Source organism: Sturnus vulgaris, chromosome 13, assembly GCF_052056855.1.
Source record: "Sturnus vulgaris isolate bStuVul1 chromosome 13, bStuVul1.hap1, whole genome shotgun sequence".
Taxonomy (NCBI): Eukaryota; Metazoa; Chordata; class Aves; order Passeriformes; family Sturnidae; genus Sturnus; species Sturnus vulgaris.
This window is the reverse complement of record NC_142255.1, coordinates 14,032,555-14,057,685: the sequence shown is the minus strand read 5'-3', so window position 1 is coordinate 14,057,685 and position 25,131 is coordinate 14,032,555. Positions and strand designations below refer to the sequence as shown.

The window sequence follows — 25,131 nt, the reverse complement described above, 5'->3', positions numbered from 1 at the left end:
ACTTTAATGTTCAGTGCTGAGATCTCTGCTTGTTGAGTTAATAACGAATAGAAGCAGCAGGCTCCCTCTCTGGGCATGGGCCAGCTCTGAGGTGGGGATGAGACAAGCACTTTGCCTGTGGATTTTAGCTAAGAGCAAAAGCAGGTTGAGCCTTGAGAAAGCCATCAGTGCTCACAGACCCTCCTCTACTGAGTCCCCATTTCAGAAGTGATTCTCTGCCTGTTTGCTCCCATCTTGTCCTCACCTGACTCTTCTTTCCTGCCTTCCCCTACTCTGACCACATCTTGTTCTTTTCTCTCATTCCCCTTCTGACGCCTCTTCTCTCTGTGGCTCACATGGAATATACATTGAGCAGGGAATGGTTGGTAGCACTGCTAATTGACCAAAAGCAGTATGATGGGAAACCTTGTTTTCAAGAGATTTGGAGGGTGTTTTGTTAATAATTATTAAATTATTATTAAAAACATAGAAAGAAAAAAGAAATCTAAGAATACACACAAGGTTTAGGATACAGAAGCTAGGAAACTTTGGCACTAATGTAGTTACTCCATGCAGAAAACGGCACATACAGTTTTCCAATACAGGAGATTTGGTTGCAGGGAGCTTCCCAAGCATCCTACAGGATTTCTGTCACAGAGGTGGAAATCTGCTTCTCCAGGCTGGCAGTCACCTGCTCTCACTGCAGACTGATCAATTTCCTGCTTCATCCCCGTGTCTCACCCAATGCACACCCTCCCCAGCTGTAACAAAGGAGGAGGTGTGACCTGCAGCTCCCTAATTAGCTACACAATCCTCAGCACCTTGTCAGCTTGTGCTGTGACTTTTTCAGAGATCCGTTGGGAAAAAAGGGTCCATTTGCATGAATAGTCATTATTACAGATCTGAATTAGATTTTCCCTAATATTCGTTCTGGAGTTTCTTTTTGCTAGGTGTTATTTCTTGACTCTTTGTCTTAAATATACAGTTGCATGATGTTAAATATGTCAGAGAATGGTTGAATCGATTTGGTTGGTTAAAGTTACATGGTAAGTGAAGTTTCTGAAGCAGTTCAACATTCAGAAATATAGGAGCCATATATTTGTGAGCTGTTATCTTATTGTCATAATTTAATTGAAAATAAAGTTATTCCATTATAGTTTGTGTGATCCTAAGGCTCTTTGGGGCCAAGGCTATTCAAATGCAAGTTCTGTATTGTATTAGAAATTCGTATAGTGTTGTTCAGACATGAATACATCCAGGTCTTAACCCAAATCCCTCAAATTGCAATGCAGACCAATTATTAATTCTTGAATCACATCAGTGAAATCTGTTTGGAGAAGGATTAAAGAAGGGGTCTAGTATATCACACAGATGGATGGCAAATATCATGTGTTTCCTTCTTCTCAAATGCATTATATCTTATTTCCTCTAATGCAAAATTTAAAGTGACTTTAAAGTAGAATGTGTCATGTCAAAGTGTGGTGGCAACTTGGTCTTAAAATCAAATTATATTAGTTTAAAAATAAGCTTAGGAATTTTTCTTCTCTTCAAATTCAAGGCTCCTATGTGGTTGTGGCTGAAGAGACAGGAGAATTTCCTTGTAGATAGGATTAATATAATTTAAATATATTGTTCTTCAACTCCAATAATAAGAGGTTCTATCATGGAAAACCACCTCACATTTAGCGTGTCTATGTGATACAGAATTTCCTCAACTTTGAGATAGCCAGATAAACAAAAAAAAGAGAGCTTTAGTTTAGAATTTAGATGTAAGTTCTACAGAAATGCTACTGTGTGTTAAATACTGTGTAGTATGATATGTTAGAGGCTTTTAAAATGTGTTTTTAATATGTTTCCACATATTCACTGTCCAGACGACACAAAAGTGCTCAGTGTCCAAACAAGGATCCCAGTACCTCTGCACTGCATGATCCACTGCAGCCCTGTGCAGCACAGAGTGTCCTGTTGTGAACTGATACATCAATTTGGTGTGTTTCCATTCCAGAGCTCCCATGACAAGGATGTCATCCTGAACATTCTCAGTGTCCTCACTGACTTGCTGTCTTTGGGTAAGGAAGCAAAGATTTGGGGCAATGGCTGTGGGCTAGGGCAGAAAGGGAGTCCTCAAGTAAGTCAGGGAATTCATACTTGCATTTAAACTAGACCAGGTGTTTGCAAGGTGAAAAAAAAATAAATTATAGATCAACAGTCCTTACTGCTGTGTTTGGAAAACTGAGTTTATGCTATGTGTTAAAGAAAAGAAAAAGAGACCAGAGAAAGTTTCAATTTTTTCTTTTTAGTTTCGAAGATGCCCATGGGTTGCAAAGTATTTCATAATCCCTGGCAGTCAACCACTGGAAATGTTCACCAGTGCCATTGGAGAGAGGAACTGAGAGACAGGGAAAGGAACCTGACTTTTCAGAGCCCAGGGACCCTCTAAAGTAGAGAGTTCAGCTTCTCTCCAAAAGGCACTTCTACCTTGGGCCTGCAGGGAATGGATATTGCTTTATGTGCTCAAAGCTGCACGAAAAAATAAGTGTATTGGCAAAAGAACTGAAAAAAAAAATCAAGTTCCTTTTCCTTTTTGCCCCTCCAGAAAAAAATTATCTGCTTGACAATTCTCAACCCAACTAAGCTGCCAGGCTCTGGGAGCTGATTCATCCTGGGTCCCCCACTTCTGGAAGCCCCACCAGAGACATCTCCTGTCCATCTGGGGCTGTGTTTTGGATCCCTGCAGCCCTGTTCCTCAGCTGGGTGCAAGGATGGAGAACAGAGGGTCCTGCTCTCCTCTAGGAGCTGAGCGAGCAGCATCCCCCAACCACAGAGCCTGGATCAATGTTTGTTAACACAGTAAGGCTCTCAGGGTTAGAGTGTGGTTTCTTTGGAGACCTACATTTATTTGAAAGCTGTCCCCAAGGCTTCCCTAGGATTCCTTTTCATTTGGCAGAAGCCCAGTGCAGCTTTAGTTCTTTCCTTGTTTAATTTCCAGTATCTAAGAAAAGATCACTGAGCCTTTTGCTGCTTTGAAACCTGTCGGTGTCTCTGCTTATTCCTCTCTGCCACATTGCAATGCAGAGTGAAAAACTTCTGCAGCACGTGGGTTTGGAGAGGCAAGGACTGTCGTGGTGACAGGCAGCAGAGCACACTTGTTCCACGGGATCCTGGGATCCACGGCCACTGTCCTGGTTCCATGGGCAGTTCTGCAAAGGCTCGTGCGTTCATGGCACTCAAACATCGCCTGGTGGCCACGGAAGCTCCGTGTGCTCCCTGCACGGAGGGCTTGTGTCAGCTGTGGCTCAGGGAAGGGATGCTCTGAGCAATCTCTCCTGTCTTCCCCAGGCACTGGAAGGAGAATTCACTACGTGGTCAGCAAAGGGGGCAGCGAGGCTTTGCTGCAGGCGCTGGCCACGGCTGCACGGACAGAGCCACCCGACCACGGCACCCTCCTGCCCCTGCTGCGGCTGCTGGCCAGGGTGGGCCAACGAGGTACTGCTGGGCTGGGGGGCTGCTGGGGTCAGGGGGGTGATGACCTCGTTGTGGCCTTCCAGTAGATAAAGGGGACAGATAGTTTGGTAGGGCTTGTTGATATGTGTGTCCAGAGGAGGGCAAGGAGGCTGGTGAGTGGCTTGGAACACAAGCCCTGTGAGGAACGGCTGAGGGAGCTGGGGATGTTTAACCTGGAGAAAAGGAGACTCAGGGGTGACCTTGTCACTCTCTACAACTCCCTGAAAGGTGGCTGTAGTCAGGTAAGAATTGATCTCTTTCACCAGACAGCAACCAAGAGAACCAGAGGACACAGTCTCAAACTGCACTGAAGGAGATACAGGTTGGATATTAGGAAGAAGTTTTTTTTTGAAAGAGTAATAAAATATTGGAATCCTTTGCCTGGGGAGATGGGGGAGTCACCATCCCTGTATGTATTTAAAAAAAGACTGGATGTGGCACTTGGTGCCATGGTTTGGTTGAGGTCTTAGGGTGTGAGTTGGACTTGATGATCATGGAGGTCTCTTCCAACCTAGTTCCACTGTGATACAGGACAAGAGGTAATGGTTTTAAACTGAAAGAGGATAGATTTAGATAAGATGTAAGGAAGAAATATTTCATTATAAGTATGGTGAGGCACTGGCACAGGCTGCCCAGAGAAGTGGTGGATGCCTCATCCCTGGAAACATGCAGGGTCAGGTTGGACAGGGCTCTGAGCAACCTTGTCTGGTGCAACTCATTGCAAGGGATTTGGACTAAGTGGCCTTTAAAGGTCTTTTTCAGTCCAGACTATTTTATGTTTCATATATGGTGACTCAAAGTAAACCCCCTTCCAGTGAGATTAATATTGGTTTAACTCATTAAAACATTTGAATACCTTTCTTATAAGATTTTGAGTTACAAGACTTAATAAATGTATGTTCAGCAGCACAGCTGCAATGACGTGGCCTTTGCAGTAGTTTTAAATAGTTAATTCTCATTTGCTTTTCACAGATAGGAAGTTTGGGCTTAAGGTGCAGAAGGCAGAAGCCACTGATATAATACTGAGCTTGGCAAGAAGACACCTGGGCCACCACCTGCACCTCACCCACTGCCTCTGGGTCCTGCAGGTTTGTGCTTCTAATGGTGAGTGTCAGAATTTTCCTCTTTTATTCTGTGTGACAACCACCAGGGTTCTTTTTTAGCCATTTCGATGCAAAGAAACATTATTCCTGGTAGGGTTAGTGCCTGCATGCACCATTAATATACAGAAAAGCACAAAAGCCAGAACAACCTTAGAAAAAGGTGCTCCTCGAGGGGCCTATGCAGCCTTTAAAGTACATTTCATCTGCGAGCTATGGAAATAAAAGTGCTGTAGTGAAAAATATTCATGGCAAAGATCTCGTATTCTGGAATATAGACAGTCAATTCTTTTGCTCTGAGACTTGGGTACCTTAAGTCTCTATACAATTCCCATTACCATAACAGCCAAATGTCTCACTATTGTTGATTGTATTGATCCTCAGAGCAGCTCCATGAGGGTGGAGAAGCAGAGGGAGAGAGAAATCTATTACTTATTCAAGGTCTCCCAGGAAGCAAATGCTGGATCCTGGTCTTTTGACTAGTATCCCCTCAGATGTGCACTCTCCCAGCTTTTCTTGCTTGGCAATGCCCTCATGTTAAATGATTCAAGCAATGGGATTTCCAGTATTCTCTCTCGGGATCATTACAGATTCATACCGGCTTTCCGTGCTATAAAGCACAGAGCTCATCAGCACAAATTTCCCTTTGCTCACTCTAACCCTTTCCTCTCCTTCCCTACATCCCTCACCCAGCAGATAATTCTTGATGGCCATCCTGTCTGCAGTCTGCTATGTGCATCCTGAGATTTAGCTCTCCTGCAGGTCTCTTCTGCCTGGACAGGAGCTGGCTTCATGCTTTGGGCTTCCTCAGGCAAGCAGCCAAGCCTCAACACTCAACCTCTCTCCCCGTGATAAGCAGTATTTGAAAGTCTGAGCGTGGCTGAAAATGCAGCCAAAGCCAGAAGATGAAATGTTCCTTTATTTGGGTTCACAGCTGTGCAGTGACCCTGTGCTGCCCCTCACCCAAAATGATGATCTGCCCACTTCCCTGCTCCCTGCTTCAGTGCACCTGCACTCAGTTCAGCTGCTGTTTCTGCAGAGGTTTCAGGGTGCACACAGCAGCCTGGCCTCCTTTCTGTTAATGTCAGACCTCAGAACCTCAGCTCTGAACCTTTCCTGGAGCATCTTTGTTACTCTCCAGGTATCTCCAGTACTCTTCATTAATAACTTTAATGTCGTGGGTTCTGTGGCCCAGCTGGGAAGCTTCAGGGGAAGTTAGGTGAAAATCTGTGTGGGTGTGATATCAGACCAGGGGATTACATGTTCCCGACCTTAAAAATTATAGAGTGTAACTTAAGGGGAGCCAAAACCATACAAAACTCTTGAGAGTGCTTAGGTATGAAAACAATGAAGATGAGTCCTTGTCTCACCTCATGCCCCACTCTGGGTTGCTCTCTTCACTGCCACCAGATGTTTGTGGCTGCCCACATCCTGCTCTGGAGCAGGATGAGTTCGAGCAGCCTTGTCCACCACCCTGTCTCTAATGAATTGCCAAGCAGTGTGAATGTAGCTGGCAGGCCTTGCAAGGCTTTCCATCACAGGACAGCTTGGCAGGGACACAGTAGGACAGCAGGAGATGATGGGCCCTCTGGCAGCTCTCTGATGACCACTGGGAGATATCTACAAAACAGCCAAAACCCAGCAGTGGGCAGGCAGCCAGGGCTCCTTCTGCCTGCTGTTGATTACTGATCCTTTCACCTTGGTTGCTTCCATTTAATATTTCAGGGCTGTTTTTCTTCCTTCATTACATAGAGATATCCTGTCTCATAGTGGGGAGGTCTGGCTAAACACCTAGGCTATGCATTGGGTATTGGAACTGATTGCAAAATCTATCTATAAAACTTCCTGGTGTGTTAAAAAGTGAAGAATTAAAGGGAAAATTGGCCTGGATTAAATTAAACTGCATTCAGAAACCCCCCAAACCCACTTCCACTCTGCTGAATGATAGCACAGAAGGAAAACTCTGTCCTCTAAGCCCCTATGAAATGAACTACCCTCAGTGAGTTGCATGTAGGAAATGTGGGATGAATTTGAGCTCTGTCATTTTTTTCTGGGAGAAGACCCTATTTAATTAGGATTTGTTCTCTGGAGAGTACAATGTCTACAGGTCAGGGGGCTTTTGGAAAATTGTGAAGGAGCTGCAGGACTGGTTCACACCTGATTTTGGCTCAGGTTGTGTCCACAGACAGCTTTGTGCTTCACTTTCTGTGTTTGTTAGGGGTCCTCTGGAGTCCAGATGGGATGCCACAGAGTTCATAGCCCCAGGGGCAGCTACTCTTCCCCACATCTCTTCTAAGCAATGTTTGCCAGCTGCCTGCTTCAGAGCTGACTGCTTTTCCCTTTTATTGCCATAGTTACCACGGGAACTATGCTTGGCATCAATGGAGCCATGGAGCTGCTTTTCAAAGTCATCACTCCCTACAGCAAGAGACACGTCAGGACGGTCAGGTAGGCAGTAGCCCCAAGGGAACTCATCTTTCCAGGACAGCAAGAAATAAAATTTTGGTTCCACCTGAAGAGGCAAAGAAATCGGAAATGTATGCAGTTTCCACTCACTTTAAATCTGCAGGGTTTTTTAAGAGGCAGAAATAGTTCCCTGAAGGACACGTTAATGCTGTGATTCATCATATGATTCATGCTGGTGGCCCTTTATTTGTAGTGTGCCCTAGACAGCGATGGCAGTTTGATTGCAAGGTACCTTCCTTCATTTCCCAGCCACAACTGGGTTTGGAGAAGCATGTGCTGGCAGCAGACAAGCCACTCCTGCCTCCCACTCAGCGAGAACCTCCTGCCACCACAGCCTGGGGGTAGGTAGAGTGGAATCGTGGCAGTGCTGCCTCATCCTCCATTTGCAGGGAGTCATGACCTGGTCATCATGATATTTTTGAAGTATGACAGTTCTTACTAGTATTAATCTGCGTCTGCTTTTAAGCCCATCCCACATATTTCAAATAGTTCTTTTCTGAAGACATCAAGTCCGTTTTATGTCTTCGTCTTAATGCTGAATGTTAGTCCCCAGGTTGTCTGTTCTGACCACTTCCTCAGGTGCCTTTCAAGGCAAACTTTGTAAGAGAAAACATCTGTATCAGAAGGGCAAAGCACGCCAGTATCTCTGGCTTGCTCTTTAAAAGCAGGAGGAAGAATTTGCTGCTGTGAGCTGTGCCCACACAATCCCATTTGCTTAAGCCACACAGAGCCTGCCAGTTCTCCTGCTGAGACATGCAATGGCTTGTGGGGCACTGCCCCTGCTTGCTCAGGCATGTGTCAGCAAGGACAGCAGCATTCAGCTAGTTGTGGCTTCTGCATGGACCTGACATGGGTGAGGCCCATGGCTGGTGATTACTGAGGAAGCAGCTTCAGGTAGAGCACAAGGTGAGAAGGATGGACAGCCACAGCTCAGCAGTTTGGCCACTGTTTGCTTAGCTGGAAATGGAGGCCAGTGACCCTGGATGCATTAAATCATGTCCATCCTGTTGCTATCATCAAACACTGGTACGAGTTCTCTCAATATCATACAACACAACAGCTGGTAAGGAATCTGAATTAATTTGCACCAGCCACCAGTGCTGGAGCTGCACATCAACACACAGTACTGTTGTTTGCTAAGTGCAGCTTTCTTCCTGTTCCTCTGCCTACATGTCTGGAGATACACAGTTTTTTTAAAAGTTTGCTTTTCTAAATAAGATAGTTAGGGGGCTCAGCAGATGCACAGCTTCCTGCAGCTGCTTTGTTCATGGGAGCCAAGTCACTTCTGCCTGTGCTTTTGGCTTTCTAGCACAGTGCCAAGTACCTGGAACTGCTTCACAGCCTCAGTTCTCTCTTAGACAAAGTACCTGAGATTCCTCTACGTGGGGATACCAGGATGTTTCCTATACAGAGCTTTTGGATATTACCCAACTCTAAGAATACTACCACTGAGATATTATTCCTAGGATATCTGAGCATCCTTCAAGATTCCCCTCAGCCCTCATGTAGTAACTTTAAGATTTAGGCAGCCTGGAGAGCTGCTTTATGTATGACAGGAGTGCCCAGGATGAGTTAGACCTGGAGCTGGGCTTGGCTTCTGAGGCAACCAAAAGTGATTGATGGGTCCAAGACCATGCTTAATTAAGCAAATTCCACTGAATTCCCTGTTTTCCTTCCTGTGAAGTGTTGGCTGTGATTAGAACAGTGTTAGTTCTGCTTCAGTGGTAGGCCAGGATCTGTGTGTGATGGGACTTGGGCCTGTATCAGTTTTCTGTTAAGCAATAGGACTGGCTGCCTAAAGGTTTTTAAAATGAATTTTGTGCAAAAGTGCTTTATTTTGACTGGAAACCTTGGTATCTCTCACACCTTTCTAGCCTGGTTTCTTGCTGAGATACATTTGGAGATGCAGGGAGTGTTGCTGAGAGTTGCTGTAAATGTAGTCTGTAAAGTGCTCTAAAATACTCAGTTCTAAGGGAAACAATCAGAGAAACATGCTGCTTTTGATTTCAGTGATTCCACATTGTCAATATGCAATATTTAGCTTTTATTTCCCTGTATCTGGTGCACAAGAATTGTTTTGAATTCTTCTGTGGAAATTTTTTTTCCATGTGGAATACAGACCCAAACACCAGAAAAGCAAACTCGAAATTTCTGTCAGTAAATTCCATTTTATAGCTAATAAGCCTTTTTATTACTGAAAAGCTTGAATTTGTTTCTCATTTAAAAAAAAGGTGTGTTGTACATTAACTTTTGTCTATCTGAGCTCTCTCACTGCTAGTTCAGTTCCCTAATTTTCTTTTCTAAAATATTTGTGCTCTCCTTAAAACATATTTTTCATGAGTGTGCAAAAGGCACATACAATCTTTGCTGAACCCAGCTCACAGGAAAAGGTGATTTGGCTCCCAGCTACTCTTGATCTGATGAACAGGAACCATAAATCATCTCAAGCCTGGTGGCCACTCAGCTGGACTGCCCAGGGCTCAGAGCTGTGTCTTTTTGTTTCATAACTAGGGGCAGCTGAGAAGCTCAGTGGCACAGTGGAGACAGCCTGTTTCACATCAGAAGAACCACACAGACCTGTTTTGTTTTAAAACACAACTGCAACCCATTAAAAGGCACTAGTTTCTGTTTGTTTGTAGTTCACTTAGAAGTGCTGCTTTCATTGTGGAAAGTGGCTTTAAGAGATATTATTGATAAGAATTTAGGTCTTGAGACCAGAACAGACTATACAGTGGGTTACAGATCTTCTCTCCCAGCATTAGCAAGTGCCTGGAAATAGCTGCAGTCTGAAAGCTCTAAGCATCTTTGCAGTTTGTCAGAAAATGGAAGTGGGTCCATGTGGGGAAAGTGTCCTTCCGTGATTTGACTTGTTCTAGCGAAAAATTTGTGGGGTTCCTGGGACAAAGAGCTTATGGATGAGTTTTCTGAGCTGAGGAGAGAGGATAAAAAAGGGTCATGTTCTTTGTCTAGCTCAGCATGTGCTCCCAGCTATCTGGCACTGGTGCAGCTCTTCCCAAAGTGGCTGTGGCTATGCTGAAATTGGGAGTGTGGTGTTTTGGTGTGGTTCTTGGTCACAAAAAACATCTTCTTCTTTTTGGCTATCAGTATGGAAGTTGTAGGCAGCACAGTCTCTAACCTGCCTAGGAGGAAAACTCCAACGTTGTCCCAGAAACCCTTTGACTCTCACTTTGTATTTGCTCTTGATACCTTCTCTCCACCTCATAACTATGTGCCACCATGGTTTGCCTTTTTGCTGGGAAGGAACAGCCGGCAACTGTGGGAGCTGAGATTACCCTGCCTCTCTGATCAGCTGCCAGGAATGCAGCATTGAAAATGCACCACTTCTTTGGTGGGCACACCCCCATTCCCCTGTCCTGGGCAGCAGCAGGGCCAAGGTCACTTTAAGAATCTGCCCTGGAGAGTGCCCTGTGAGAGCTATTTATTTAGCTTGCTAAGATGTGGAAACAAGATACATAGTTCTATTTATTTTTCCCAGTGGCAAAGCTCTGGGGTATTTAGAAATAGTCTCCCCATGCTCCAATTGACCTTCTCTGGGTATATGCCAAGTAGCTCTGATTCCCCTGAGACTGTGACTCATGGGCTTTATTGGCTTTAGTTGGCATTTTAGGTCTTCAGCTTGCTGGTGCCATGACTGTGGATCTCTCGAGAAGTATCCATATCTGAGGTAAAATCTAAATGGAAAAAAACATGGAACTCTCTGAGGTGTAGAGAGCTCTTGAGTTAACCACTGTGAAATCCAAGAGAGTCAGAGACTCAAGGCTGTCTTGCCCATCTCTCATGGTGCTGTGCTGCAGAGAAGGTTTTCTGATACCTTTCACAGGGCCAGTTTAAAATAAAGCCAGATGATGTTCTGCTTTTCTCAGTTCTGTTTATGTCAGGAGCAGGGATATCTGATAGGACTGTGTGTGGGATGCTCAAATCTTCACTCCATCAACACCTTCTCTAATGTAGTGTCTCTGATGCCTCACACAGTGCAATGATCACTGCTCTTTTCACCTTTCATCCTTATTATTCCCTGTATGTTCCACAGCTTCTACCCCTCTCCTACTTTCCTGTGTCCCTTTCAACACTGTTGCTTGTTTTCCCAGCTTGTTCTGAGAAGTGTTTGGATGTGTCGTGGGTTGTGGAATGTGACAGTGCAAAGTGTTTGCTCTCCAGTCAGCCAGGAGCTGGTCTCTTCTGCATGACTCTGTCCAGGTTGTCAGGCACCAGGTATCCTCACCAGTAGCTTTGGAGGCCGTGGTTGTCTGTGGCTACATGTTGTGCAGGCTCTTCTAGGATTCCTCATGTTGAAGACAGATATCAGAGAGACTGAAAACAAAACCCTGAGAATTAATTCTCCTTTCATAAGAGGAAGACCTGTGCTTTAGAAAATGGCAAATGGTGGGCTGACTGGTGCATCGGTCCTTCCCTCCATTGTGTTTTCCTTTTCTGCTCTTAAAAGGTTGTTGCAGTTTTATTAAAGCAATTTGGAGAGTCTCTTAAAATGTCTTTGTTTTTCAAACCTCTATGAGTACATCTATTTATCATACTGAGCAGAGCTGGCTCGTGGTAAGTGTTCGCATAAACCTCGTATGAAAGATTACAACAAGAGTGAGTATTCATCAGAAATAAAAACTCTTTCTGTGGGTATTCAGAATACTTGGCTTTCTACATTGGCCTATTCCAGTAAAGTTTGACTACTTAATTAAAAGTGGAAAGTGAATAAAAAAGGTCTGGGAATGCTGCCAAATTAATTCACTAGAAAATGTGATATGCAGAAATTATCTGCCTTTGCTCATGTCCAGCATTACCCACTTCTGACATTTGATCACAATTCTTCTTATGTTTGGTGCTTATTGGATAGTCCCCGTGCTTCAAATGCTTGCTGATAATCTCCCTTTTCATTAAAGGGAGGAAATCCTCCCATATAACTCTATTTCACCTGAGGTGGATATCTGGATTCCTCACATAGTGAAGGGAAAAAGAAGCAAGTTCTTTTCACCTGTGGTAAATGTTTGCCTCTAGAAACTTGGCATCTTGAAAATATTTATTTCTCTCTGTGCAGTGGAGGATGAGTCTGCAGTGGGCAACCTGGAAGTGGCATAATGGGCATTTAAAGAGATTTTTAAAGTGGACTCAGATCCATCTGGTGTCAGGGCTCAAAACCCAGGAGGAGTAAGAATACCACAGGTGTCTTTTCTTTGCTGATAAGTGCTCAGGCCATGAAGTGATTCCTGTATCACATACTTCTGTCACAGTGGGAGCTGAGAAGATTTTTACTGACTACAGGAAGTGGAGCTCATGCAAGTGAAAAGAGAAATGCCAAGGTGATCAAGAGAGCATATCTAAAGCTAAAAGCCATATTTAATCAGATATTGTCAGATTGACCAAGGAAAATATGAAGAGCCTGGAAATGCTGAAGATATAAGCTGAGGCTGTAAATAGCTTTAAATATAGGGTTTTATATATATATTACTCTACTTTTTTATAAAACCTGTTTTGTTAGAATACAACTGAGAATCTGTTTTCTCATCTTGAAACTGGTGCTTTCAGTGCAAGGTTCAAGTGTTGAGCCCATAGTGTTGAAAAGTGACCAAGGTACCACATCAAGAAATGCTTGTACAGGTGCTCTCCTGGCCTTAACACTGACAGAAAAAGCCAGAACAGCAGTGGACTATGTCTGATTTAGACAAGGAGAGAGGAGATGTGTACTGGGGATGACCTGAATACTGGACTTATCTTTTCTGCTGAGAATGATGGAGATGCACATGGAAGAGATCCAACTGCAAACATGCCCTGGACCCCAGTGCAGACAGTTTGATTTTTTCCTATCCTCAATCCTGGAACATGTCTTGCTGGTAGACCACCATAAACATTTACTGCAGTTCCATCTCCTAGGTTGGTCTAAACTTCCAGCCTCTCTCTTCATGAACAGAAGAATATCTGGCATATCTGGCTGCTGCCAGACTGTATTTTGAGAAAGAACAGAAACTCAAGGCACCAACATGAGGATTAGTTCTTCTTCAACCTGATAGGAAAGCTGTTGTGATCGGTTCTTTTTGAGGAATGCTCCATACACAGCTTTATGCCTTTGTTTATTTGGCAATGGTTCCTGATAGAAGATCAAAAGTAAATCATTCTTAATTCCTCTTGTTAGTCTGTGTTTTGTCATTAATCATGTTGAGCAGTCTGGATATTTAATTGGAAAGTAACACATGATTCTATTGGAATGTGGTCAGAATTAATCAATGCTTAGCATTTTGAGAATAAACAGCCACTATTTGGTTCATTTGATTCGTGTAGAAAATTCACAGGAAGTGAAAAACATTTCTGTTGATCTATATCACAGCTAAATGACTTGCTTCCCATCTGGCCTTGATGTACATGGGATTTATCCTAGAAGTCCTATTAAATAAAACTAGAAAATACCATTCTGGTGAGATGATGCCAGCAGCAAAGGAAAGAGTGTTGTCTTGTAAATTTTTGTTCTTATAAAGTGTCTCTTCAACTTGACTAAAATCTCAGGTAACATGAAGCAGGGATAGTTGCATCACTAAGATAAGTAAATAAACCCTACTGTGCAAATTTATTGCAGTGAGCCATTGTAATAGAAGAAATGATCTTGGAGCCAGAGGTGTCCCAATTTCATGCAGTTCCTTCTCTTTCATTACTTTTACGGTCTGTGTGGTTTCTCTCAAAGAATGACCTGTTCTAATATCAATAATCAGTTACAAAATCTCATTTCAGACTGGTGGTATGTCAGTGCTTCTTTGCAGAACAAATAGAGTTGCATTTCAGAATTACACTTTATTGGCATTGTACTGTTAATAGCAATAGATGAGAGAAATTGAAAAATTAAGAGGTAGAGACAAGGGAAAAAGAGATGTTTTCAGGCGAGATTTGAAAATAGATGAGGAATTGATGAGGCGGAGAGGAACAGCATCTCCCAAGGTTGTTCCAGAGGTCTGGATGAACACGTGGCACACAGAAATCCTGGTGCCATCTCTTGGTAGCCTTTGGAATGGCACGTTTCACCACAGATGCACCCACATCTGAGGCGTTAAAGATTGGTGAATGAGCATTATGTGGAGGGAAATTCACTCCTGAGCTTAAGTTTATATATCGTAGGAAGGGAGGAACCGATTTAGAAACAGAGCGACTTAGCGAGACTGTTGTTTTGAAAGAGATGTTTTCGTTTTTCTTTTAAGTCTGGCTTATGTTTTACATCTGTTTCAGGTCAGAGTTTGAAAGAGAAACAATGCTTTCAGCTGAAGGCCTTTCTTTGCCTGCCCATTATTTCTCCCCTTTTGTATATCAAGTACTATATTTGGAAAGATGCTGTGAGGGCACGTCCCTGCTGTTCTCAAGTTCTTGGCTTTTCAGAGCCAGTGGCTATGGCAGATGCAGTTCATGGCTGGCCTCGTGATGGCTTTGGGTATGTCCATACTGCAGGAAACTGTGAGTGAGTTGGGCAAGAGATTCCCTCTGCCTGAGCTTTAATCTTCCTCCTCCTCCTAACAAATGCTCGGGCTTGCAGCAGGGCCTCCAGTGTGGGCTACCCAAGCTTCTCAGGACGTGTTCTCCAGTCTGGGGGTATTATGCATGTTGCTGTATCTGTTTTGCTGTTGGTCTTTGTTCTAATTGGATTAAAAATAACACCTGGGTGCCTCACTGCAGTCCCACTGCCTAGGACCTCTCTGATGTGCATATCCCATGTAACCATGGAAACTGTCACTCCCATCCAAATGAGATGTGCGACTTCATTTCATACATCAATTGCATCTCAGTGCTTCCCTGGGTTAGATGAATTGTTAATGTTGATAATGCTGTCTTGCAGCTGAATATGATGGTCCCCTGTAGGAGCTTAGGTCAAGGCTAGTGTGAACTGGTAATGCCAAGTCTTTTGTAAGTAGCATGTCAAAACCAGAGTGGAATTATTAACATCTTTAAAAGATGACAACACAGCTAGAAGGATTATAAAATATTTCATAATTTAGGAAGAAATTAAGGTTGGGATGACTTCTGAAAGTTGGTGGGTTACCTGTGAGGTGTGGAGTGTGCAGGCTCCTGATCTGGAGGTGCAGGGAGATCTTTCACCAGTGGTGGTGGGGCTATACAAGTAAAGAAGGCAAAAAAGTCTTCATGTTAGGAGACAAAGGATCTCTCGTGTCTGAAGTGTTAACCTGAAATACTGTGCTGCTGTGAGACAGTCACCTGAGATGAGACTTTTCATATGCCTAATACACATAAACTCATGCTTTTCTCATGCCTTACTAAAGGTAGTAAGGGTACACTCAGCCCTGTCTGAGGCATTCAGTGAACATAGAGGGGGGAAATGAGAAGAGGGACAGAACAGTAGTGAATTTGTGAAAGGTTTTATGTTCAGGTGGGATGTGGTTGAAGTGGCCTGAGGAGTGAATGTGGAGCTGGTGCAGTGAGGAGAGGGTTGAGCAACGTGGTTATGTGACCTTGTAATCATGTTTGAGGTGGCTGTGAAGTGCCAAAGCCTTCAGAAAACCTCAGCCAGGCAGCCCTGGGGGATGGGGACTGGAGGGAAGGGATTTCTAAACAAGCCTATCTGAATGTGCATGTAGAGATGATGAACTGGTGCCCACCCTGCCTGTTTGCCTACATTGGTTTTCCTGTGTCAAGGAGACAAAGAAAGAATTCCCCCTCAAAAACCATTGAGTTGAGTAATGACGTGAATCTCTGATAGGGGCCAGAGAGTGAGCAGATAAAGCTGAGGGCACTCACTTGTGTGTCAGCACATGTGAGAGCTCAGGAATCTCCTCTTCTTTGCCTTTCACTTGATTTATTGCCATTTCTCCTCCCACCCAGAAGCCTCTTGCCCTTATGAAGAAGGTAGGAAGCAGCTGTGAAATCCTCCCCACAAAAGCTTTCAGTCCAAAGACAAAAAAGGGAAATTTGGAAAAAAGCAATGAAAATAATCTCAATGCAGAACTTCTACAGAAGCGATTTGCACAATGCTGTCCCTGCAAAGAAATCAGCCCCAATAATTTTTCCTGTGGTTGCTGAGGCTTTTCCTCAGCTCCGCCAGTGCTGACAATGCTGGCAGGTGGAGTGTGAGCCAGTCTCTAGAACTATCAGTGGTTTTAAAGCACAGCAGTGATTAGACCTGCCCTGAGCAGAGTTATATGAGAGTGTCAAAGCCTTAGCAACAGCCTTTCTGCTGCAGGGTTCCCTGTCCTGATAGCACTGTTGGAGCCTCACCAGCTGTAGCAGCAGCAGGGTAACTGGATTTAGAGATACAGAGGCAACACAGGAGACTAATTTCCAGTGGGTGAAAGAGAGCTCCAAAGTCTTCAGTCTTTCAGGCTCTTTTAAATGATTATCAAACAATTATTACAGAGGATGAAAGAGATAAAGTAAATAATAGAGTGTTTGCCAGTGAAGGTGAAATGAATTTTTTAGGGAGAGGAGGTTTTGTAAGAGCAGTGGCACAGATTCAGCACAGCTCTGGCTCACTAACGCTGGCACAGCTCTTCTCGATCTCTTTATCTGCAGGGCAACACTTGGAATTGCAGCAATGCCAGTAAAATCTGTAAATAAACCCAGAGCTGAGCTGCTGTGGGAGCTGTTTGGAGGCAGGGCTTGGAATGTGGAGGGGAGAACCTGAAGACTTGAGGAAGTGGCTGGTGAGGAAGAACAGGGCTGCTGATTCCCAACATGGATGGCTGCAGCTCTGGGGATGGGAATGGAAACTCCCCCTGATGTGCAAACCTTGGAAAGGTCATGGCTCTGGGACAGCAAAAGCCAGATTATTGCAGAATAGAAAAGAGAGAATCGTCCTAGAACATCAGCACACCAAATCCATGATGTTTCTTTCCTGTGTTGAAGAGAGAGAGTTCAGGCTTTGTGTGGACCATAGGGCATATGCTGCAATGGCACAACAGCTGTCACTGTCTAGTCAAAAGCTTAATTTTCTCCTTGCTTTTCATTATTTAAAATTGCACTTTAAAATTTGTGGTCATTCCAGTTTTAATCATATTCTAGGTTTTACTATGTGGAAGAGCCATTCCAGTAATGCTCAGAATTTTTCCTATGAATTTTAATTCTTTATCCCTGTCTCTTCATTATTATATTTACACCTTAAGTTCTACTAGCCTTGGCTTTGATGTAGTCTGTTTTCAGATCCCAGAGTTTGGCTGGATTATATAAAATGAAAGATTTCCAGTGGAAAGGAAGGGGAAAAAACAATCCCAACCTCTAACTTTCATTACTTAGGCTTCTACAAATTACTGCTTCAAAAAGCCCCTGCAGTTATGCTAGTGTGACATTGAAGCTTTCAAACAGAAAATAATTCAGAGAATTTGACCCTGTATGTGCTGCATTTTGACATTTACTGACTTTATCTTCCTTTTAAACATTCTAGCTAAATGCTGTGAAGAACAGACACCGGCATTAAATGTGACCAGATTATTGCTTAATAAGGAGTTAGACATGTGCAGCTGAACAAATTCATTATCCTATGGGTGGCTAGATCAGGGTTAGGGTTAGGCTGGATCAGCCACAGCTGCCTCCCCACCAGCCTCATGTGCTCCATGGTGCTGTAGTGACCTGTGTTGCAGTTGAGGCTGGTGTGAGCTGCCTGCTCTCAAATCCCCTTGCTTGTAGATGTGAGGGGAAAGCTGAGGCTGTGCTCTGGCTGTCCCTGGCAGTCTTCCTTCCCATCCTCTCAAAGTCTGAGTCAGTCTTTTCCTGCGTGTTGAACCTCAGGCAGCAGCTGGGCAAAGTGCTGTGTGGAAGGCAACATGGGTGATGTAGCAGTTAAACCTGTTTCTCTGACTCTTGTGCATTCTACTGAAATGAATAAATAAACATCTCCTCCTTTCTCAGGACCCTACCTATGCCATTCCCACTGCTGTTTATTCAGGCTGTTCTTTGAACTGCTGCAGATCTCGAGGTCCTGTGGCTGCCGAGAGCCTCATCTCTGCCCTGCAGCCTGCAGTCAGGTCCTACTGCTGCCCTGCAGAGCTGTGGAGATGAGGACAGGACAAGGACAGGGTCACAGCAGGCGTTGGGGTGGTGGCTCAGCCAGCTTGCAGGGACAGTTTCTGCAGAAGATGCATCCTCTTTTCCAGTATCTGTCCTGCTGTGTGTGAGCCTGATCAGTCTTCAGGTGACTCTGCTGCCTTCTCTATCACAGCCTGGCAGTCTGATGTCCAAAAAGCTGCTGCAGGGCAGTGGGAAAGCCCTCTGCTTCCCACACCTTCCTTTTCCTGCAGATGTATTCCTGGATATACTGCACAAGACAGCAGTATCCTCACCATCCAGCAAGACAAACCACAGAATGGCAGAGAGAGGTGAGGAGCAGGATGGCTTTTTCTGCTAAATCCTTATGGAAAATCCCATTCAAATTAATAAGCTTTTCTCCCTGCTCTGCGTTTGCAACATCTTTTCCCCCTAAAACTTCATGCTTACTTGTGGAAAAACTAGTCAATATAATACATTTCTAGCAACATTCTACATGTGTTTTGCAGCCCTCTGTTTTGGCACACATGGTGGGTAAAATGGGCATTTTTTCTAGCACAGAAGACACATTTGAAAAATTTCTTAAAACTGGCTGTTGGCATTGACTGAAGGTACTTAGATGAGACCTGATTTTTTTGAATGAATGTCCATATTTTCAGATATATTTAAATGTGTGAAGACGAAAGGGAATGTAACCATAAAAGAAAGCCTCTCAGCAGGTTAATGGATTAACCTGTACAGTTAAAAGGTAGTTTTGACCTTAGTATACAAAGAAGCTTTGAAAAATCCTGCTGAGTGCTACCTGCATGTTTAGACATAAAAATGCCTTTTAAATTCAGGTCAAGATGCCTATTGTGAATCTGTAAGGAGAATGTTACTTGTGATTCTTGAGCATGTTTATGCATTGTTCTCAATTTGAGGCTGATTTAATAGTGCCAATTAAGCTCAGTATTGTGTGCACATGTGGCATACAAATGAATATCTCAGTATTTCCAAGCATGTTCCTGTTTGGTAACATCAGTTAGGACCAACAAACTGTAAAGTGCCCAATTCTCACTAAATTTAGTGCTGGAGGGCTATGTGTGGATATACTTAGGGACCACAATCATTAGAAAGGTTGGAAAGTGGGAATAGCTGGAAAACAGGAAAGATTTAGTGATCTATTCTGCACATTTCCTTCTGCATGTTTAGTTGAAATTCCACTTGCATATGAGCTTTTCAGGCAGGTCTAACTCTGTCTACCATCCTTTGGTATTTGGTAGGAGTAATGGATAGAAACATCTGACCTGTGTGCATAACAGGGGAAGTGATACCTCCTTGGGAAGCACGTGGGGATTGATAAATGCATTGCATGCAGGAAGATTAATTTTGCCTTTTTGCACTTGCACCTGCTGCATGAAACAGCTTCTTGCTCTGGCATATTCAGAAAACCCTCTGCAATCCAGCCTTCTTCCCTAGAGATTTCAAACTTTGAGTTTCCTTTGGCCAGACTTTATGGATGTGCTTCATCTGAATAGGACCAGGGGGGAAGGGAAATGCAATATAAATTCAAACTGATGGATATTTCTAGGGCCTTCTAATATGGAAACAATACCATTAGATTAAAAAGAATGGCGTTTTTAATCTTGTGTTCAATAGAAGTCATTCCTTCTTTTATTCTGAAACATCTGACTTTCGCTTAAAGAAAAGGCTTCTGTACAAGCCAGCCTTCTTTCTTGGAAGAGATCAAGGAAGATGATGCTTTCTCAGTCCTTCAGCTTCATAATTCATGTCCTTTTCAAGTCTCTTATGTTGTACACATTCTTTAAATTAGCTTCTCTGAAAGGTGTTTATTTCTTCGGTTAAAAAGACCAACCAACCAAAACCCTCCAAACAAAACAGACCTCAGAATTCTGAAAACCACAGGAAAAGCTGAAATGAGAACTCAGCTTTTCCATCCATTGCAGCAGCTTAGCTCCACACAGGAAAGGTGACACAGCTCAAGGGAGCCTTTCACTACAAAGTGCTTTTGAAAGATGTTGTACCCTGAGATTACTGCTGCCTTTGAGATGGTTTGTGCTAACCAGCAGTCAGGAAGAGCTACGGCTCTTAGCCTTGATTGCATTGAAACCAGCCTCCCTTTTATGCTCTCCAATAGCTCTGGGCACAAGCAGTGATGTGTTCGATGCTTCTCTACCTGGACTGTCAGCAACACAAGCTGCCCTTGGATGTTTCACGGACAGTAATTGAGAGTATTCATAAAATGAAAATCGTGCAGGGGTTTGCCAGCAATATGGTGTGTGTGCAGCCTTATTTTCTGGCATCATAAACCGCTGGGTACTCCCAAACTCTCCCTGAATTGTTCACCGTCAGAGACTCCCTAGTGGCAAAGTACCTGCAGTTCAGTTTCTCTTAATGAAAGAAGTCCCAGTTGTGCTGCTGAGACTTGAGCCCAGGATTCCTGGGTATGTCACCAGGAAGTGTCATTTGACTTCATCTTGCCCTGACCAGGGCGCACAGATCGTGTCCCTCTCCCTGCCCTTACTCTGAATGTCCACAGCACTCAGGAAACTTGGAGGCTGAATGATGTAGAAGTAAGAAAAATGAGGCTGGGTGTCTTCCCTCATGTATGAGGCACATGCTCTCCTGTCAGCAGAGTCTCCATGTCAATCCCTCTGGTTTCCAGAGCAAAAGCTACTGGAAATGCATGAGCTACAAATAAAATGACAGCTAAGGAGTGAGCCAAGAGACCACCGTGATCTTTTGAACTGAGTGGTAACTGGATTGGAAGACAGCTGCCTGGGGGAAGGAGGGGGATTTAACCACATTCCCTGACACACTTTAACTGTGTATGAGGTGTCCTACAGGGCTCTGCTGGTTCTTGTAAGCAGCTGTGGCCTTGATGAGTGTCCTCACCACTCCTCTTAATCAGTCAAGGACAGTACTGAGCCCCTTTCCCAGTCCCCTCACATGTGACCCTGGGGTGGGAGAGCTGGGTTCTCATACTGTCACCCTGGAAGTGCCTGGGTGATGAATTTGTTAAGAATTCTGTCTTGATTGTGAACCTTCCAGCCCCTTTATCTTGATGTGAATGACAAGCTGTCACAGCCTGCCTCAGCCATACTGGTGACATCTGACCCCGGAGAAGGAGCTGACATAATCTGAGGTATGGCTTCAGCCTGGGAAGGCAGTGCCAGTTCTGCCCTGTAAGAAGCACCTGGACATTCTTTTGGCAAGGTTTTAAGTGTGTTTCGTGTACCTTGTTCTTGTTACTACTTTGAAGCTAATTTAATTTAGAGCTGTAAAGAATAGCTCCACTTTTTAGGATACAACTGTCTCCACTTCTATACTTGTACACAACAAGAAGTAGGATACTTGTAAGGATGCCTGGAGGATAAGCCTGGAGTCACTCCTCTTTCTGCAAGGCAGAGATGAAAGAGGCTGGGAGGCTGTACCTTTTCACTGGTTTTAACCTGACAGGCTCCAGAGCAGGCAGAGATGTTTGGAAGAAGCTGCAGTGAAGGCTGAACCGGGAACTGAGACATGCTGGTCACTGGAATGGATGTATCCATTAGAAAAGGAGTGTGTGGTTTTTGTCCTCTCATCTTTCAGCATTACACTGAAAGCACATCTGTACACAACAGCTGGATCTCCAAACTCCACCTGTTGGCAGTGTGTGGGACATTGCAGACTGTAAGCAAACTTTGCCTTCAGTGTAAGTTTTAATGCCTTGCTAACAAGCTGGAATTAAAGGGGACAAGATGATGGGTGTTCTTGCATAAGTCCTAGACTAGCACTGCTCTGAAAATGCCAGCAGCATAAGCAGCTTTTCCCCACCCATTTTTCCAAGACTTGTGAAACTGCTGGTTATAAGTCCTTAAAACAAGTCGTTGTGCAAGTGCTGGCATATATCAAATCTGTGTTTCTGGGCCATGAGGGAAATGACTTTCAAGGCATCTGCCTCAGATGAGATCTACTTTCTGGTAGGATTTATAAAGCACCTATTGCTGTGGTGCCTGTGTGTTGTTTCTGAATGTCTCTCAGTTGTCAAATATGAAATGATCTTTACAGTGAGTGGTTCTGTGACTGTATAAATTCCAGTAGTTAAGTACAAGCCCCAGGAGTTTGAGGCAAAATGTGTATATTATGTGTACACTTGAGGACATTTAATTCTGCCCTGAGAGAGGGGCCGTGGAAGCTTAGGGATTTTGAGCTCTGAGTCAGGGGTTCATTGTGCCTGGTGATGTACAAATACCTACTGCAGGGTCCCTTCCCCACACTGCTTGTGGTATAAAGAATCATGACAGCAGTAAGTGAGTATATGAGCAATAGCAGGGTGAAGGGCAGGAGGAGTTGAGCAACATAGATTCTGCCAGGGCAGAACCTTTTCTTACATTTCTGTAAAAATAGTGCTTTACGTCTTTATCATCCAGGTGAGATTGCTGTAAGGAATTAGGCATCAGGTTGAAGAGATTTACTTTATTGAATGAAAGCTAATGACTTGGTGCTTTAATTTGAAGAGGGTGTTCTGTGTTTTAGCATGTAGAAGGCACAGTTTCACAGAAGAAGGATGATTAAGTTACTTGGGGGCTGATCTACAGAGCCCTTTTGGTTCATTTCTTTGTTCAGTCTTTGGCTTCTCTGCTGTCTCCTGTTTGTAGTTCCAGGCTAATGCTGGGTGGTTGTGTGTTCTCACAGTGTGTTCTGTGAGTCTTAAAATCTTTCCATGCAGTCAACTCTGTATCTCTTCTGGAGTGAGGTTTTGTGTTTTCAGGAGTCCTATTTTCTTCCAGAGACAGAAACAGGCACAGGATTGTCCATCATAGTGCCTTGTGCTGTGAATTGGGATTAGAGTGCAGAAGAGATCTTGGTTTTCAGGCTCCTCTGCCTGCAGTGATTTCCAGCAAAAAATATCCTGGCAGCTCAGGTCTGAAAGGGTGACCTAGGCACAGGGCTCCTTTGTCCAGGCTCTTTAATAGCCTGGTTTTACTGCCTAATCCAATTGTGCTTTGGCTTGGGACATGGAGTTTTTCTTTGTTGTTCCTCTTGGTTCCTAAGCACAGGATCTGGAAGTTGCATTTGTCTATCTGTCTGCTAGTTGTACTCTTGCCCAGATATCCAAGCTGCTGACTTGGAAACACTTCAAAGTTTTCCATTCTTCAGAGTGGCTGTCTTGACTGCTACTACAGGGAGGTTTTAGTGTTTTCTGATTATGGAGAAGCATTTATTATTATGCTTTATGAGATAATGCAACTTTATTTATACTTTTTTTTTTTTTGTAATATAGAAATGAATCTCCTTAGGTGTACACTGGACTTGACAAAACAGCTAAGATTTTGCTAATGTGTTATCACAGAAAATCAGAGAAAGGCATCTGGACAGATTTGGCAAGTTTTTTTAATGATTTAATCCCTTTTCCCCCCCTTGTCTCCCCTCCATTCCGTCTTGAGACAAATGCAGAGATTTGCTCTGGGCACGCTATCAAATTCTCTGGTCTGGCATATGGCTCATCAAGTCATCTTTCTTGTGCTCTTAAACTTTTCCTCCTGTTCTCATCTTCCTCCTGCCCTGTCCTTGCTCTTGTGCACAATTTATGAACTCCTCTCTCTGTCTTCCTGTCCCAGGCTTACTCATCTCGTTATATCTCCTGATGCCAGCAAGGATGCTGTTGGTTTGCCATATGGTGCTGAGAGGTGCTGGTATTATCACAAACACCATTTGCCTGGCTTGCTGTAGCCCCACTGATGCTTCAATGGTCTTGCTGCTGCTTTCAGTGAAAGCTTCTGCTTCTATTCCTCTTGTATGATTTATTATTTCCCATAAGGTGTTTGGTGTGTTTGATTTTGTTCATCATCAAAGATAGGCAATATTCTGGGGGTGCTAACACCTGACTTAACGTGCAAATTACAATGCTGATTGAAAGTCCAGACTTAAAACAAATGCAGGGAGTTGACTCTCTACATCATATAGGTGTGAAGTCCTTTTCCAGGATATTTATGAATGCTAAGATTTTACACGAGTTCAGAAGTTCTCAGGCAAATATATGGAAGCAAAATCAGCTGTGAGCTGAAACCCCTCCCAAAAGCACCATTTCTAGTTTATGGAATCTCTGGACTGAAAGCTGCTGGAGTTTGAACCTGTTCTGCAAGTCCTAGCACTGTGTATCTGCTGTGGCCTTGCATGCTTTCCTTGGCACTGTTGGCCACAGGACACTGGACTCTTTGGACTTCCATCTTAAGCTGATGCAGCTGCTCTTTTCTGGGCTGGCTGATTAACTCTGCACTTAGAATACATGTTTCTCATTTCATTCCCATTATATCTGTGTTTAAAATGTAAGGCTATAAGGGTACAGTCATTCCTGGGTCACTTTCCTCAGACTCTTTCCTCATTGGCAACTGGGCCTGGCTGTCCCATTATAAGCAATCCAGGCTGCCTTTTCAAAGTCATTAGGTTGTTTGTCCCATTGCTGCCAAGAGGATGTTTCATGCCTTCATTTTCCAGTGCTTAAAACCCATCCTTTCAATTCCAGCTAAATTTATTCATGGCCATTTTATATCCATTTGTCCTAGTGCCAAATTTTTTCCTCAGCCTAAGTATCTGTCTGCCTTCTTCAGTGTTTACTTCTCTGCCACCCAGTGTGTCTGAGGGGAACAATCCAGTTGTCTCCTGGCTATCATTTTGTTAAGGTGACTAAACTGTGATCTTTAAGACTTTTAATGAGTTATGTCTCTGCTGCCATAATGATTTCCTTGGCACGTTTCTGCATGGTTCCTTCTGAGTTCTGCACACAGGTGTTCTGTTCAGGTGAAGCCTTCTTTGAGAACATCCATGCTCCCTTCTCCACTGGCAGTGGTTTTCTGAGACCTGATTTGTCCTTTTCATGGCTGTCACCCTGCTCGTTATGCTTGTCCTTATCCCTTAATGGGCTCATGTATCTAGGGTGTCCTTCGACTCATTTCCAAATTATGAGCCCCTATTCGTAACAGTAATCCTTATTAAACCCTAAATGCTTAACCTTGCACTTTGACTATTACATTTCATCACATTTCTGTTCCTTCAGAACTCAAGAACATCTTGTTACTCCTGGAAGATATTCTGAACTCCCTGC

The 25,131-nt window shown here is 43.8% G+C and overlaps 1 protein-coding gene across 2 annotated transcripts in view; it reads left to right on the top strand.

Annotated features, from left to right (window-relative positions):
• AGBL1 (AGBL carboxypeptidase 1) overlaps positions 1–25,131 on the top strand; it is a 266,522-nt gene that overhangs the window by 17,326 nt on the left and 224,065 nt on the right. For both annotated transcript variants that reach the window (XM_088172621.1, XM_088172620.1), the window contains exons 2-5: positions 1,985–2,048; positions 3,319–3,465; positions 4,456–4,587; positions 6,938–7,031. In XM_088172621.1, coding sequence (XP_088028747.1) covers positions 1,985–2,048; positions 3,319–3,465; positions 4,456–4,587; positions 6,938–7,031 — 437 coding nt within the window. The remainder of the gene's footprint in view (positions 1–1,984; positions 2,049–3,318; positions 3,466–4,455; positions 4,588–6,937; positions 7,032–25,131) is intronic.